General features: G+C 34.3%; 2 protein-coding genes across 3 annotated transcripts; both read left to right on the plus strand.

Moving 5' to 3' along the window:
- Positions 1-940: 940 nt before the first annotated feature.
- LOC148698724 (uncharacterized) lies at positions 941-9197 on the plus strand. 2 transcript variants are annotated; one of them, XM_088686813.1, is made up of 7 exons: positions 941-1172; positions 2726-2783; positions 3003-3062; positions 3147-3215; positions 4572-4634; positions 4972-5038; positions 8968-9197. In XM_088686813.1, the coding sequence occupies exons 1-7, from the start codon at positions 1140-1142 to the stop codon at positions 8975-8977; spliced, it is 360 nt and encodes a 119-aa protein (XP_088542939.1). In that variant the 5' UTR covers positions 941-1139; the 3' UTR covers positions 8978-9197. The 2 variants fall into 2 exon arrangements, with proteins under 2 accessions (XP_088542939.1, XP_088542935.1); XM_088686809.1 differs by lacking the exon at positions 8968-9197 and adding an exon at positions 5440-5594.
- Positions 9198-9782: 585 nt separating this feature from the next.
- Positions 9783-17808, plus strand: LOC137748719 (beta-glucosidase 42). Its single transcript, XM_068488897.2, has 13 exons — positions 9783-9990; positions 10552-10618; positions 10745-10803; positions 11134-11209; positions 11797-11871; positions 11995-12082; positions 14179-14404; positions 14995-15110; positions 15807-16021; positions 16105-16139; positions 16207-16309; positions 16531-16639; positions 17336-17808. The coding sequence occupies exons 1-13, from the start codon at positions 9883-9885 to the stop codon at positions 17529-17531; spliced, it is 1473 nt and encodes a 490-aa protein (XP_068344998.2). The 5' UTR covers positions 9783-9882; the 3' UTR covers positions 17532-17808.

Here is a 17808-nt window from a genome sequence, read left to right on the forward strand (position 1 = left end):
GACCAAACACTCCATTTCACCACCAAGCGTTCTTAACAAAATCCTTAAAATAAGGATGAAGAAGCCACATAGTTTCAAATCTAAAGGGATAATTATTCTTATAACAATTTTTTAAGTTGTAGGTTAAGAGAATAGGTCCATGTTCAGACCCATAAATTGGGTAGTTATGCAGGTTATAGCTCGGGTTCTCATTTAACCAATATGTATTAGCTAAAGCCCTATCAAGTCTCTTATAAATTCTGATGTTATCAACTTGGTTATTGCACCAAGTAAAAGGGACACCATAAGCATTTAGAGATAAAAGGTTTCCTCAGTTTGAAAATTTGATGAACCTAGTCATATAAGAAGTTGTAGCTTGGCAACCACCTTTCTTCTCAGTTATGCCTACTATATTATTGAAATCCCCCATTAAACACCACGGTTTATTCTTAGGATCAAGTTTAAGAATATCCTTCCACAATTCCAATTGTAACTGTTTTTTAGGAAATGCATACACAAAAGTAAAAAACTGATCTTGATTAGAACAATGATCATCCACTAAACAATGCAAATAATGAGAAGTAAAAGTGATAGCAGCAACTACAACCTTGCACGAGTTCCAAACTAAACAAAGACCACCAGCCCTACCAGTAGGGCTACAACTAAACATCTTATAAAAAAAAAACCTTCTATAAAAGTTTCCCTGGACCTTCTCCGCATCTATATTAGTTTCCATTAAACAGAAAAGGTCTACCTTAACGCTAGCACACAAAAGATTAAAATTCTATATATACTAAAAGCCGGTGGATTGGCACTGTTCATTAACAGTGCCAATCCGGTTTTGCCCCTGATCTAACGCATGGTTTTCAGCCCTTTAAGAGATGCTACATGAATTGGCGATTTTACCCCTTGGTAGAGTGAGTCTACATACGGGAAGGTGCTCGAACCCTCTCTCATTTTCTTCCGTTGCTTTTCCCTTTCACCTGCTCTCTGTTTCTCTCTGCTTTTCTCCCTGTTCGATCTTCGTGTTTCCTTGCTTAACTCTCTTCCATTTTCTTCCGTCGCTTTTCCCTTTCTCTTCCTCTCTGTTTCCGTGCTTTTCTCCCTGCGTCAATCCTTCGTGTTTCCCTGCTTCTCTCTCTGCGTCGATCGTGTGTCGTATGAAGAGTTTCTCCCGGATTGCACTGTTTCAGGTGGTTTCTCTACTTATATGTTTTTTGTCTTTTCTTTGATTGGGAAGAAATTTGCAGATCGATCGCTGTAAAATTAAAGTCTTTGCGTTGATTGTTTCCTTTCTTTTTTTTTTCTTTTTTTTTTTTTTTGATGTTTTCAGTGTGGCTGTTTGATCTGATTGGGGTTTTTTTGTTTCAGGAAAATTGGTGTGCGAATTTTAGGGTTTTTGTGTACAACCTTGCAAACCCCTTCTGATTAAGGTCTCTGAGTTTTTTCTTCAAAACTTTTCTTCTTTTTTTTCGATGATTTGTGTGTGGCTGTTCCATCTAATTCGAATTTTCGTTTTAGGAAATCTTGGTCTTCGAGATTTAGGGTTTTCGTCTAGATCGATTGCTCGATCGATGTAAAATTAAAGTCCACTGTTTTTTTTTTTTTTTCCTCTAAAACTCTGTTTTACTGTGTTGTTTCTGTTGCATTGGTGGTGTTTGCTTGGTTTTGTTCTCTGGTCTCATAAATTGAATAGTTTTTTTTTTTAGTGGTTTCGTGCTATCTTGAACTCCAAGTGGAAAGCCCAGGGAGCAGAAAATGGACAATCACAATTATTATTGGTTTTTATATTTATTTTAAACTCATTTTAATTAATTAATTTTTTGACCAATTAATTTGAAATATGTGGTGAAATGATCATATATAATTAAGTTTATTAGTTTGCTAATTTTTTTTTTTTTTTTTTTTGGGTGTGTTTTAGTAGGTGGATCGGATTTGAAGTATTTTTTAGGGTGGGTAAAAAAAGTTGAGCGGAGTTGGGAAAATTCCTAAGGTAAAGTTCTTATGCCCTTCTCTGTCTTTTAAAACGAAGCCTTTAGGCACACAACTTCATTTTTCCAAGTTTTTTTTTTTTTTGTGCTGCTGTTAAGAGTCGATTAGTTTTTAGGCACACAAGTGATCATATGGATTAGAATTTGACGAAATTACACTGATTCAGATGATATTGATCAAAAGAATGAGTTAGAAACTGAAAATTACAATAGTTACAGAGGTTTTTGGAATCAATTTTTTTGTTTTTTTTTTACAGTTAAATCTGTTGATTAGTTGATGTGGAAAGAGTTTTTGGTTGATTATTTATGTGCATAATACCTATTAGTCTTTTTTCCTATGTAGCTACAAACTTATCAATTTGATGTCACTATTCATTAACAGTGAATGCATTGCAAGAAATAAATGACAACTATTTGTTTAATCCTTGGTATAATACATTCCACCATAACATGTTAACAATTGTTTTAAACCAACATGATCTTACCCCATTTCCAAACCAAATTAAAAAGTACGGATCAACTCACATGTTAAAAAAATTATAAATTTAAAGAACTAAATTTAACAACCATTGCCTGTTTAGTTTAACATAGATTTCCTCTGTTTGATTGCCAAAAAAATGCTCAGAAATAAAACAACTTAATTTCCGCGCTATTGTTGTGATGGATGTTTATTTTAACTAGCTTTTAAGTTTTTAACTTATGAATTTAAGATCTTCAATTTTAATATTTAATCATTAATGTTTTTTTTAGTGCAGTGGTTAAAGAAGTGTAGAAGAAACGTTCTGTTTATTCCTCCAGAAAAGATTAAGAAAGGTGAGTTGATCATAGGATTTAAATTTTAACGATTCAACTTTAAATGCTAGCATATGATGGTACATTGAAGATGGTATTTCAACTTTGAGTTTTAACTCTTTACTGTTATTTTTTTTTATTTGGTCTTTGGCATGCCATCATACATAATAATATAACTTAGCATTTACCAAAAGATTTAAACATGTAAACTAACTTAGCATTTACATTTTTCTTTTACAGTTGGTGGTCACAAATCAACTGACTCAACTTTATATCAACATTGGAGCATGCCTTACAAGTGTAAATCAACTTTTTTATTCTATTTTATAGAATGAATTAAGTTCTGAAGTTTATATATTCTGAAACCGTGTTCGTCACTGGAAGTTAAGCAGCTATGCAAAGGGTTACGTAGTGGAACTTGGATTTCAAAGATCACAGTGAACAGGGTGATAGGTGTATTTCCTCATTTTTTTACCATTTTAGAACTTATATTAGTGATAAATTAATTCGAATCATGTGGCATGAACTTAAAGCTCTGTTTGGGAAAGTGGGCTCTTTACCCCAAAGATGCTTGCTTTTGGTAATATTTGGAATTGTGCTCCTAAGCTGTTTTTCAAGCTTTTGGCCATACAAAATGGAGCTAAGTCGAACAGCTCTTCAGTTGCATTGTAGTTGCTTTCCTAAATTGATTGTTCATTTGTTGAAAAAATTTTAAGGGCGAAAATTATGTTTCAAATTGGATTTAGATATGAGTATTACACATTCAAGGTGTTGAATTCATCTTTGTTTTGGTGTTTGTGGTTTTGAATGTCATTTAGTGCAGTATAGCTTTAACTTAAATGTGGTTCTGTATATCTTAAGTACTCATTTGGATTTTGAGCAGTAGGAGAGAGTTTAGCATGTATTTGAGGAAATGCGAAGAACTTTTTTTGAAATGGTTAGAGTTTGAGATTCTCAGAAGGAAGCTCCTATGAGTTTTTGGTTTTTTGTGTTGATATTGAGTATATGGCTCATATGAAGTAAGAGTTTCTGGTGATAGGAATTATCGGGTATCTGCAATAATGAGAATGCAAAGTAATAGGTTTGTCATTTTTTATTTATATTAATTTCTTATTGTTTTGTAGATTAATAATTATGCATCTGATTATATTTTATTGTGTTAATGTATAGCAAAATAGAGTGAGAGTGAAGAATGAATAAGGGTAAGATTTTCAAACTATCCAAGGGCTTTAGTATAATAAAATGTCTCGACAATTTTACCTTATTTTTTCCTATTTACTTTAAAAAAAATTTAGCCTCTCAAATCCATTTTGTGCATTAGTTTTAAATTTTCACTTTAATCTCATTAGTTTGATTCTAATTCAATAAATTTATGTAACATACAGTTTTCTATTAGAAAAATAATTGACCTTTGAATAGAAGACGTTGTCTTGCTTGATATTACTAGACTAGCAGGTCAAAAGATCAACCTTTTCCTATCTCTAAATGTTGATTCCTCTCTATTCAACAGAGTAATTCCTTTTTATTTTCAAGCCTTGAATTTTATAAACTATTACATTTTAAAAGTGTAAGTTGATGATTACATCTGTCCATTTCTTGAAAAAAAAATTAAATTATCAGATGATGTCTCATGATACCAACTCCCCTTACTAGGGCATTATGAATCCAGTCGAATGTAACCTTCTCATTCCCTTTTCCCAACATTTAGAATAATTTTTTTATCATGCATATTACCGTTCTTCATTCTAGATTTGATTCGTTTAGTATTAAAGCTGATGCAAGGATTAATATCTCATTGTACCACTGCAGCTATTACCACAGTTGTCACAATTGCAGAGATTCTCAAAAACAATAGATTTGCTGTTGAGAAAAGTAAGACATCTGCTTTTATTTTCCTCCTTTCAAAATGAGACAATCAAATTAATAAGTGTGGAATATCATGTTTATGACATCTTACTTATTAAGAAAAAACTTTACATGTGCAATTATTAAAAAATATCTAATTGCGTAACAATTAGTTTTTTGGGCTAGGGTTTTTGAGTTATTTCACGATTCTCTCTCTCCTCTTTATTTTTTTTTAATTACATGTAATAGTTTATGGTCAATGTGATTCCGTGTCTATTTGATTAATTATATTCTTAGATTATGTAGGAAGGGTAGCAAGTAGCAATGATGATGCTTTTTAAGTCAGTTACTCTTCTTATTACAGACAAAGTCATTCGGATAATAGCCTTGCATATAACATCCTTTCAGAAGCAATCCATATGTCCATATTGGTAAGCATCGTTTTCCTATTTTTCTTTTATTATATATTTTCAAAGTGTAGTATTTTGACCAATAATTTGTTATTACAAGGGATTTAGATTTTTTATACGTGAACAATTTTTTTGAAGTGTTAATTAAAATTGTTAATTGATGGGTATTACTTACCTATGCATATTCTTGCTTAGTATTTACTATGCACATGCATATTCATGTTATACTAAGTATAATGTTCACTGTCATTCACTTAATCACCAGATATTTAAAAATATTTTCTTTCTTTCCATTTTTTCTTGCTGAAGTGTTAAGCAATATAAACTAATACAAATTTGGTTTTTTCATTGTTAATCTACTCATGCTAGGGATAATTTGAGCTTTTACAGTCTTTTGAACATTTTTCATATTTAACTTGCAGGATCAATGTCACTATACACTTTTCTGCAACTGTTTGTTCTGTCTTTCTCCCTTCCTTTGTGTAATTTTAGTCAATTGAACTACTCTTTTTAACTTAAGATTGATCTGAAGTGCTAAGAACTTAGTTAAATAAAAGTTTACATTGGTTTGATGACATTTAGGTGTTTAGTGTTAGGTGCATGATTATTAGCTCCACGACCATTAGATACATGATCTTTCATATGTTTTTACTATAACATATCATAATCCCGCAGCATCGCGCGGGTAGCACTTTCTAGTTACTTCTAAAATCAATCTTCCAAGACCCCTGCAATTCCACGTCATGCACTTCATTACTAACAAAAGAACTCAGTTTACCTCAGAAATTCTTCGAGAATTAAAAAGGACGCACCCAGAGTGCAAAACTGAGCTTTAACAAAACAAACTAACTTTTCCCCAACCTAATTTAACAGAGCCAAGAAAAGCCCCAAATTTGGGAAAACCCTAACCCTAGAACTTGAAATCAGTTTGAAAAACCCGGCAAAACAAATCAAGGGCTATAAAACAACCTCAAATATTGTAGATAAACAAATCAAAACCCAGAAAAGACCTAAACGACAAAAAGAATTCGAAAATTTCACAGTGGGAAGCAACGATGAGAAGACGAAATTGATAGAAAGAAATTATCAAACCCCCAGATTATCAACTCCCAAATTATCAAACTAATTAGCTCACTAATTAACCAGTAGATTAGCCGAATTGAGTAGAAAATTACCTTTGGTAGGTTTGTTGAATTTCTCTTTTATTGTTTTCGTGTTTAACTATGTAATTTAACAAAAACTTTTTGGGCGTTTCTTAAACTTTAGAGTTCTGTATGGCCGAACACTTTGTTTCTCCCGACCCCGACCCCACCCCAACTTGCCCTTGTACTATTGACACGAAAGGCCTCATGTCAACCATGCATCACCCATTCATATACCGCCTAGGCTATCTTGAGCTTGAGTTGACTCACACCATCACATTCACAATTATTTCATCGGGGCGATTCCTAGACAACTTCTAATCCCCTTTGATTTCTATGTAACTCTGCTTCTTGAAGTCTAAGATCTAATGAATTAATTAATTAGTATGTGTGTGTGTGTGTATATATATATAAAATTCGATTTTAGTTTTTTTGGATCATTTTTAAACTTTCGGTACTGTTTATTTTAACGAAAAATCAAATTTTTACACTAAAAAGTCAATTTTGGTACCATTCACTTTACCTTTTATTTTGTCTTTATCGTTAAAACTCAAAATTTTCAAATATTTTTCATTAGTTTTTTTTTTTTTTTTTTTTTTTTTTAACAGTACTGCTGGTATGTATATAACAACTAGAACAATTTATATATACACTGCAAATTGGTGCCCTGTGTTGCATTATGTCGTCTTAGCTAGTTAATTAACCGATCAAGCATTCTTAATTACCACTATTATACTTCAAATAAGGTCCATCTTAAATCCACGCCTAACTACGAGATAATTAGATATAGATCCAATTTAATTTGTCATCAATTATTAGATTTATCATGAAGTTTATGCGTATCAATCCAGGTCTATTGGCTTTCTTACTTTTATGATAATGTGTTAGCCTAATTCTTTTTTTTTAGCAAACGATATTATCTATACTAAGGGATGGGAAGTGGGATAAGTCTCAAAATAGGCCAACAATAATGTGATTTAAATTCGCTTTTGGCGAGAATCGAATATAAAACTTTCATATAAGTGCAGAATACCACTAAACCCTAGTAATAGTGATAGTGTTAGCCTAATTCTAAAGATGTGTTTTGTATTTTTTTTTTTTCCGAGTAATCTATATACTCTTGGGCTATATTTGTAAATCTAAATTGTTGTTTTAAATTTATGCACGGTTACACGATCTTAATGCTCTTTTTTTGAGTACTTTGTCTCTTTGTTTACCCCATTTGACTTTCACTGTTTATAAGCTATTGAGACATTCGTGATTATTTTAGTATATTTAGACTTTTTTGTTAGTGTGCTTGGGACCTTGATTAGAGGTATCATGTATGAAAGTTTTGGTTTGCTTTGGTTAGCATGTTACACTCTCCTAATTTGTGTTCCTTATTGGGGGACTAGCGAAAATGGGTCTGTTCATCAAGATCAAGTGTTGGGTAAACTTGATCTCTTATCGTATTTCGATGACATCCCTTTGTAATATGGTTTAAATAACTCCAAAAATGACGGCATGCACATTTTTATGAAATATGAAATATTCTGATTCGGTTCCTCATCCTCAATATAACACGGCAAAATGTCGACAATGGTCTAACCTAACTTGCATCAAGCTTAGAGTAAGGAATAAACAGTGCATAAAAGTGTTACTTGGTAGACCACGCTGATAGGGCCATTAACGATGATAGGTTCACTAACAAGGAAGTTTCACGTGCTTAGGTTCACCAACTAAAGCAAAAAAGTAAATCATAGAAAAAAAAACGCACTTCCACAATCAAAACCATTTAAAACCGCATATCCAATTACCTTAATTGGGGACACAACTCTAGCCCAGGTTCACTAATTATAGGGATATACGTTCACTAATGGTAGAATCGGTACTGGTTCACTGATTTTTATAACTTATTACACAGGTTCACTAATTTGGTGTTTACAAATATGAAGGGAGGGAGCTGGTTTAGGACCTGTAATTTGTAATGTTAGAGTTAGAAGTAAACGCTGGCAAGGATTTAAGATGTGAGTCATATTTATTAGCTATAAAAATAAATTTTACAACCAAGATATGGTGGAAAATAAAATAAAGTAATCTATAATGATTACGCAATACATTGTATAATACTGGGTAATAATATTTACAAGATAAAAATATTGAGTTTACTACATAAAATTTATTGAATATGCAACCGAATAAAATTAGTGTACAAGTTACTTTACAACCAAAACTACTAATAAAATAATAATTAAATTATAAAAATTCTTTGAAATAATGCAAATGAGATGGATGAATGTACTCACTTCCATCTAATCCCGCTAACACATACCTAAGGCACCCAAACCTGCACGTCCCATACCATCCACTTGGCTCCAAATACATTAGAATATGAGTTAACTACCGTTCATCCCTTAAGCCCAATTTTCATAATTAAATTCTCAGTTTTTCCACTTTATTATATATGCACTTCCCTGATGCTCAATTGTATATTCAGGTCTTTTCCCCAATGCCTGACATATATAAGATTTTATGATTTTATATTCAAAGCCAGCCCTTGAATATCTTCACCCCTCAAACACTTTACACAATTAAGTGAGTACTTGACACAGCATAACTTTTTTTCTTGCTTTGCATGCTTATGAATATGCAAAGTAATATGGATATGATCACTAATCGCATGCTCTATATTAATCATACAATCTGCAAAACTAATCAAAATAGTTAGTAGCAAAAAATGGTATTATTTTATCAATAATAACGTATTTGATAACACACAACAATATAATTGAGAATATTATTTTACCATTTTACTCCATCTTTCTCAAGGCGATATTGATGCATAACTCCATTTGGGTGCCATAGAGCAATTCTGTTGGAATATAGCTTGATCGGTTGTACAAGTCTTAACCTCAATATCGTCGATGTCCGCCATGGCTCCCATTGTGGTGAGCATGACAGGCAAAGGCAACGTTGTCGTTGCAGGTTGGCGTCCCGACACTTCGAGCTTCTTGCTGACAATGCAGCTTTTGGTGGTGTTGAATATTTTATGACGATATGTGAGTATCTGGTTTTGTTTTGTAGAAACTTGATATGTGAGAGATGAGATTAAGTTGAAATATGTAAAACACAATGACATACTGAATTTAAGTGGTTCACCAATTCGGCTACGTCCATTAGAGTTGCATTTGCATTTGGATTTCACCATGTAAGGGAGATTTACAAAATACAATGAAGATGACCTAGAGACTATGGTGGAGAGTGGTCTGAGAAGGAGAGATATTTCTTGTTGCTGCTGTGTTGTTTTCTGGCGTGGTGTTGTTCCTCCCGCGTTCTTCCCTCCGTCTGCCTTTACGGAGAAAGAAATCGAATCCTCAATTAAGCGTGAGTGGGTGAACACTAGATAATTGGTGGACAGAAAAGTGAGGGAAACAAAGGATCCAACTATTCAATGAAAGATTGCTGGAAACAAAGGATTTAACTATGTTAAATTGTGTGAGTGGGTGGGCAGGTATCACCTTTTTAGAAAGGCTTCAACGACCGGAGGTGACGTTTTCCCCATTTTATATTCTCCTTCGGGCGACTCATCTACTATTTGGTTTCTGGACGTGTAGGTCTTTGTTTAAAAATAAATTTTTGCGGTAACCAGAGTCCAGATCCAACGCAGTCCTTTGGTTCCGATATGTATAAACCATAAATCAAGTATTTTCCTTACTTTCTTGGCTGCTCTAAGTAGGAGTAGGAATGGCAAAGAAGGACTTGTTGAAGGAATATGATGAAGAATCTCATGAAGTCTGTCGCAGTGACTTTCCTCCCAACTTCGTTTTTGGCGTTGGCACTTCCGCGTATCAAGTTAGCGGCTGTTTTTCTTTTTTTTTCTTTTTAAATTGATTTATTTTCATTCATTTATTTATTTCATCAACTGGGGAAGGGATCCAAATTGGGGACCTCTTCCAATATTAATGCAGCAGAAACACCAGACCAAAATCTAGTTGCTGGAATTAATTTAATTTGATTATGAATTCCGTTTTTCTTTATTTTATTATTTTGATCAGTTTGTTATACAGTGGAGTTATTTCGCTTCTGATGCATTTGATTGCGTGTGGTTTCCAGCAATCTTTCATTGAATAGTTTTAATTTACGTTTCTATAAATGAAATTCTAGCCATCACAATCTCAGTTTTTGCTGCATTGCATGTTACTCAGCAATTTTATTTATTGTTTGTTTGTTTGTTTAAGTATCTGTACATGTTTGTTTCAAAATATGTACATGATTGCATGGTTAAAAAACAAGTGAACACTAGATAATGTAGTGTTTGTAATTGTGAGTATCCTGTCTTCAATCATATTTTTGCAAAATAACAAAACTCAGAGTCTATGAATTTTGGTTTAGGGGCTTCTTGTTTATCTGTAGGTAGAGGGAGCCTGCAAGGACGGTGGTAGGGGTCCCAGCATTTGGGATGCCTTTTCACACTCAAAAGGTACCTTTTCTTCATTGAGCTTGTGATATTATCTTCTAGGACCTGAATTTTTCTTGATGTTGTCCAATCTGATACTATTTTAGTTAGCAACTTACGGAACTTATTATGTGTGTCTTGGTTCGTTAGGGAATATCATTGATGGAAGCAATGGGGACGTTGCAGTTGATCAATATCATCGGTATAAGGTTAGTTGAAAGTTGGTCATAACCGAATCAATCCTTTTGGTCTTTGGCATTATGTCAGTGCTATCTTCCCAAAACTTCTAGTATTTGCGATTTCTCTACTAGTTTTCAATGTAATTTCCCCCTATTTATGTTGATGGTTTAGGAAGGGGAAGAATGTGGTCAGTTCTGGCCTCATCTGTTAGTAGTGTTTTCTTTTCATAATGGTTTAAAAGAACATGATAAAATTCTTACACTTGCCGTTCTTCATTCTGTTCAGATAGTTATGCAAGTCTGAAATTTCAATTCATCTTAGTCATTTAACACAACTCACAATCTATTAAATGCTAACAGGAAGATGTTGAACTCATTGCCAAGTTGGGATTTGAAGCTCATCGTTTTTCCATATCATGGTCTCGAATATTCCCTGGTATGCTACCTTTTGCCATCTATAGAGTTCTTTCTAGTGCTAAAACGCAGGATATTATCAATTCACTGTCGTCTGGTTTTATGTTTTAAAATTACTTTCCCACTTTCATTTCCTTTTTAGCATTTACCTTCTCATTTGACTCTTCTTGACATCCTACCTCTGGGACGTGATCTCTGCATTAAAATATGGTAGTGAAGGTGATTTGAATGGCATAGATGCTTGAGCTAAGTTGAAATGTTATTGATCAAATCTTCAAGATTAATGGTAAATAATAACTTCAAGATTGAATGGATCTTTCACAAGTTCGGCAAATACGAATGGACAATGTTTTGGTGATGTTTAGACGAAAATATTTATAATTGGCTCCTTAGGAAAACTTAAGATAGTTGTGGCAGAAGTCTCCTTAGCTGTCTAAAGTTTTGAAAACATGTGGAGATTACAATATGAGATGTTTTAAGTTTATATCCCCAAGCAGAATTCAGACAAGGACTTGAAAAAGTTCTTGAAGCGTATGTCCATGTTTCATTCTCTTGACGTAGCTTAATTGTGATAACGATTGTATATTTCTTCTGGTTCTGTTTGTGCAGATGGTTTGGGAACCAAAATCAATGAGGAAGGGATTACTTACTATAACAATTTCATTAATGCTCTCCTTGAAAAGGGTATGAATTTGTTTATTTTCATTTTCTTCTGGTTGATTGGCTCCTTAGAAAACTTAAGGATAGTTGAGGAAAAACTTTTCTTGAAGTGTATTTGCATGTGTATTCAACAATTTGTTCTTGCAGGCATCCAACCTTATGTAACACTGTACCATTGGGATCTACCCTTGTACCTTCATGAGAATATGGGAGGGTGGCTGAATAAGCAAATTGTGTAAGTTCTATATCATCATTTAAATATCAATTTTGTCTTGTTATTGCACAAGTGAAAATATCTACTCAATTCATTCCAACTCTTTTCTTGAAATTGAAAGCAATAGAGAAAAGTTTATGTCCATGTGCCAACGAATTGCAGAGTGTTGTAAGATCCTTCCATCGTGAATTTTAGACAGATATGTTAACATCGCATGACGCCTTTCCATGAACAACTGCAATCATTTCTGTTAGACAAACAATAGACTCTATAGCAAGAGTTAGGAATTATTCTAACATTAAATTATAATATAGGACTACCTAACACTTAATTCATATGTACAAGGCACTATAGGATGCAAATGATGAAGCTGAGGTAGGAATTAAAATAACAATTAGGAAGAAAATTAAATAACTCACAAATGTTAACACACAATTCCAGAAATACAAAAACGATTCACCGGCAAGGTAACAACCACTGTAAGATGCTTGATTCCTCAAAGAATGCTGCACGTTTCGGATTGGGTCTTATGTGGTTGTTTACGTCCACAACAACAGGCTAAAGTTAGTGTTTAGTGAGGTTGAATTGTGGGAATGTGGGCATAACTTATGTTGGAGGTATGGTAATTTGAAGCAAACACAATATTCTTCATGGACTGAATTGTATAAGTACAAAATGGGTCTTATGTAGAGCTAGATAAATACCGGAAGGCTAGTAATTAATGACTCCCACTAGAGACTTACAGGAATTCTAAAAGTCTAATTATATTGACTGATAAAAACAAGACCATATGCCCTAGGAAAACTAAAGAAAGCCTAGAAAAACAGTGTTAAAACATGTAGAAGCTCCAGCATTTTCAAATAAAATCAGACAAACTCTGAATTCTTCTAGAAGCTCCAACAATTATGGATTCATTTGGAAGTGCTTTTAAAATGGCTGAAAGTTCTTTTGGTGAAAATGTTCTTGAAGCTCATCCTTGGTAAAAATGCAAGTAAATCCTGGAAAAACACTTAAAAGTGCTTCCTGCAAGAAGCACTTCAAATGCTTTTAGAACTGCTTAAAATTTTGTGAATCGATCCACAAGAACCCAAGTTGCAAGTTCATCCCTTTTTTTCCTTTTGGACGTATTTTAACTCAAGGCACGTGAGCTAAAATATATTTCCGCCTTTTAGAGCTCGATCCATCGGTATATATGTTGCTTTTATTTGACCACCCGTACATTGTTCATTCTCTTGGACAACCCCGAATTGCTTTTTGTACAACTATTCTGTGAAAAACTTCATGAGAGAAAAGCAAGTTTTTTGTTAGTGTAGTGTAGACTTATATCAGGGATCAACACAGAGGCCCTTTCTTTATGGACAAACTGACTAAACATATTCAGGATGAGCTTTATATATGGTCAGACTATTGGCATATTCTTTTGATTTAATAGACTAAAACATGCAAGAATGCTATAAAAAAAGAGTAGCAGAGAGAAACTTCAGAAGCAATAGACTTAAGATAAGTAGATATAAAACTGAATACGTAGAATACAATTATAACAAAAGAAGAAATACAGGTGCGGAGGTGGCGACAATTGTGAGTCAAAAGAACTCCAAAAGAGAAGAATTTGTGCCATCTGCGCTCCATCATTGATAGAGAGATTGAGATAATGCGGCTTAGAGTAACTAACTCGTATATGAGAAGGTTAAGTGGCACCTGTAGAAGATAAAAAAGGAGACATGGGCTATGGTGGTTACTAGACCCAACGAAGATTTATAGAGCACCCATTAGAAAGAATGACTAATTCAATAGAGAAGGTAGTTCTATAGAAGAGGAACAGAAACTCTAGGTAGCAAGAGCATTAAGGGTCTTATGGCTAATATTAAAGGTTCTATTAGGGGATACAGGTTATTAGCAATCAGAAAATCATCTACAATACAGCAGTTTGTCTGCATGCATCAGTATTGGCAGGGAAAAAAAATGATATGCAGCACAAACTTCCATTACTTTCAGGAAACAAACATAGTAATTTTTTGTATGTGTTTAAGTCATTGTTAGACAATTTCCTCATAGCCTATATGTTATCTAGTGCTGTGAGATTCTATCATACAAGTAGTCAGATTTTGTGAATGCAGAGAATACTTCTCAGTCTATGCAGACACCTGCTTTGCAAGCTTTGGCGATAGAGTAAAGGACTGGATCACTTTTAATGAGCCTTATCAGACTGCTATTAATGGTTATGGTGTTGGGAGATTTGCTCCTGGAAGGCATGAATGCTCGTCAACAGAACCATTTTTGGTTGCACACCACCAACTATTGGCACATGCTGCTGCTGTTTCGATATACCGAAGCAAGTATAAGGTTTACTGTTTATTTCTGTGTCTGCTTGTCTCCTTGTTACTCTTTTTATCACTGACCAAGCTTCTGGTATTTGCCATTGATTTCATCACTTTATTTATTAAAGGCAAGATGTTTTACTCAACAAGGGAAGTAATATATTAGTCAGCATTTTAGTAATTTATAGCTTCCTTCTTGTGTAAGATTAGATTGTGATTCTGTGAACAAGCAAATCTTAACACCAGGGAAATAGATTGTGTTCTCTCTATTTGTTTTTCCTTTATTTGTTTTTCCTTTCATATATGGGAAAGTGCATGTAGTCAGCTAAAGAACTCATTTAGCTGAAATCCAGAAATATTTCACATAATTCGTTTATAAGTTTAGGATATGTTTTTAAGTAGAACTGACATCATATGGGAAAATGTAAACCTAATAAACCGTGCTCAAATATTTGGGCAATGATTGTGAAATTGATTGGAAGACAGTCAAGGTTTAAGATACATAATATAGATTTCTGAATATGGACATAGTTTAGTAGCGGTATCTTCTTTCTCCACTCCACTACCCAAATATTATATATTGTTCTTACTCTTGCTGCTACTATTGTCTTTCAGGACAAGCAAGGGGGACAAGTTGGCTTGGTCGTAGACTGTGAATGGGCAGAGGCTAATTCAGACACAATTGAAGATAAAGCTGCTGCAGCAAGGCGCCTAGATTTTCAGCTTGGATGGTAATTACTTGTTCCCTAAATTATGCAACTGTTTGGTCACAAAAATACTGTTAACTAACTATGTAAGTTCAGATAATATGGATGGATCTCTCTCTCTCTCTCTCTCTCTCTCACACACACACGCGCGCGCACACGCACACACATACATGAGCCCTCATACAGACACTCATTCTCAACAATTTTAATGTGTATTCAATATTCATACAAGTACGCTAAATGTGCACAATTAAAGCATCCATACGGTCAAAGTACATTGGAAAACCTCATGGTAAATTAGCAGGAGTAACTGATCTCAGTGTAGTTATTTAACTGGTGAGAGTAGGGCTGTAATTAATGACAAAACAACATAGAAATACAAAGTTTGTATCTTAGTTATGAGCAGATCCATAAGTTTTCATGTATCGTGCTGTTTATATTGAGTATTCCCATCTACTTGCAATGCAACCATATTGTCTTGTTGCCTTCTGGTGAAACCATATTAATTGAAAGATGCATTCTATTTGAATCCTTATAAGATATAAAACCTACTCTGAGACATATAAACAGCATATTGGCCGCATCATTGAATGGGTGCAGATGATTTTAGCAATTTCTCCAGCTCTGCTTGCTGCCAACCCAGGCAGTTCGTTAGATGAATTTAAATGGTTTTCTCCTCTTAGTATTGTTTAGAATCCGTCTCAGCTGATTCCAACGCAGGTACTTAGATCCAATATATCATGAGGAATACCCCAAAGTTATGCGTGAAAGACTTGGAGATCGGCTTCCTATATTTTCAGAGAAAGATAAGGAGTTGCTTAAGAACTCAGTAGACTTTATTGGTCTGAATCACTATACATCGAGATTTATTGCTCATGGAAGAGATAACCATGATAAGGGTGATTTTTATAAAGCACAAGGGATAGAGAAAATTGGTAAAATACTGTAACTACTACTGTCATTGGTTTTCACAACAAATTTTCTCTTGATCTTTATATAATATTCTCTTTATCATCAGTTGAATGGGAAGGGGGTGAGGCTATTGGTGAGAAGGTATGAACTCTCTCCTGCAGACATATTCCACTAACTGTCCAGTCTACTGAAATATTTTGCTTGGCAGGCAGCATCAGAATGGCTGTATGTTGTTCCTTGGGGCATGCATAAGGTTCTGAATTACATAGCGCAGAGATACAATAATCCCCCAATATATGTTACTGAGAATGGTATGCTTGGAGAAACTTTACTTGGAAAACAAAATTGAATCTAGAATTTCAATTGTGGTTTATTGCATTTGCCCATTATATAAATGAAATATGTACTGAGGTGAAATATATATTGATGAAATATATTGAATTAAAGTTCTTTTGATTATTGGTCTGGAAAACTCTAGGAGTTTGTACTTATTCAACATTATGATTCTTTTAATTTCTTTTTTAAATTACAGGTATGGATGACGAAGATAATGACACCTCCCCACTTCATGAAATGCTGGATGACAAACTGAGAGTTAGTTACTTTAAGAGATACCTTTCAGCAGTTGCCAAAGCGATAAGGTAGGTCGACTTCATTTTATCCATTTTATCATACGAACAAGCTTTCAAGTCATTCTTTAGTAAGTCCTGCATGAAAGACTTCACAAATTCCATCTAGGTTATCATGTCATTCATCCCCTGCATGGAGTCGTGCTACCATTGCAAGGTCGATGAGTACTTAGTTGCAGCATCCGTTGTCTTGGATGTATGAGGCTGAGGCTTTGCTGCTCATCTATTTATGCCTGAAAATATGCATGTGTACACGGCTTGTGATATTAAGGTCGCATAGATGGGTTATTAGGAGACACGTGGGTGGCTGATACACACCCCCAACCCAAGCCAATCCACTGGCGTCCCCAGGGTTCCATCCACGGCCGTTAGGTTTCTAAACCCTAGTATCCTGTCAAATTCAAAAATCTTGCATAAATGGGAGGTGGGTTTATAACTGTTGGCTTGTGCTACTCATCTATTTATTTGTAGTGGGAAACTGCAAACGGGGAAAGACATAGATGTTACATTTCACAAAATATCTTCAATTGTTATTAACCAAAGAAAAGATTTAGTTGGTCATTTTGTTTCTCCATCTTGAGCATTTTCACATGTCTAGTACATATTTTCACCTTGTTAAAAAGTAATTAACTCATATTAGTGTGTGAACAATGACCTGAAAAGGTAGGTATAAAGGAAAACCAATACTGTTACATTTTTCCTGGACAGGGATGGGGCAGATGTAAGGGGATACTTTGCGTGGTCATTACTGGATAACTTTGAGTGGGCTCAAGGATATACCAAGCGTTTTGGTTTGGTTTACGTTGACTATAAGAATGGGCTTTCAAGACACCCAAAATCTTCTGCTTACTGCTTCTTGAGGTTCTTCAAAGGTGTTGAAGGCAAATATGGAAAGGAAGAGTAATGGACACTTAGGTCCTTAATGCTAGCCTCATGGACTTCACCCATGCATTGTACCAACTTTAACTGCTTGATGCTTCCGTTATTTTGAAGATGGATAGGGACTCCCCAGGAAATTGTCTCTCTGGCTTTTGAAAGTTACCCGGAAGTTTTGTTTATGTACCAACTCACTCTTATCCCTAATTATGCCAGCCTGAAATGTAGTTTTTTTTTTTTTTTTTTTAATGTCACAAACTATTTGTTCTAATTATTTAAATCACCCCAATTGGGCGTTGGATCCC

This window comes from Pyrus communis, chromosome 2, assembly GCF_041283825.1.
Source record: "Pyrus communis isolate YQ-2024b chromosome 2, ASM4128382v1, whole genome shotgun sequence".
NCBI lineage: Eukaryota > Viridiplantae > Streptophyta > Magnoliopsida > Rosales > Rosaceae > Pyrus > Pyrus communis.

Coding starts and splice junctions, on each gene's coding strand:
- LOC148698724 (XM_088686809.1), top strand. CDS start 1,140: ATGAAGAGTTTCTCCCGGATTGCACTGTTTCAG. Junction 1,173..2,725: donor CCCGGATTGCACTGTTTCAG/GTGGTTTCTCTA, acceptor TTTTTAGTGCAG/TGGTTAAAGAAGTGTAGAAG. Junction 5,039..5,439: donor CAATCCATATGTCCATATTG/GTAAGCATCGTT, acceptor TTTAACTTGCAG/GATCAATGTCACTATACACT.
- LOC137748719 (XM_068488897.2), top strand. CDS start 9,883: ATGGCAAAGAAGGACTTGTTGAAGGAATATGATGAAGAATCTCATGAA. Junction 9,991..10,551: donor TTGGCACTTCCGCGTATCAA/GTTAGCGGCTGT, acceptor GTTTATCTGTAG/GTAGAGGGAGCCTGCAAGGA. Junction 16,640..17,335: donor GCAGTTGCCAAAGCGATAAG/GTAGGTCGACTT, acceptor TTTCCTGGACAG/GGATGGGGCAGATGTAAGGG.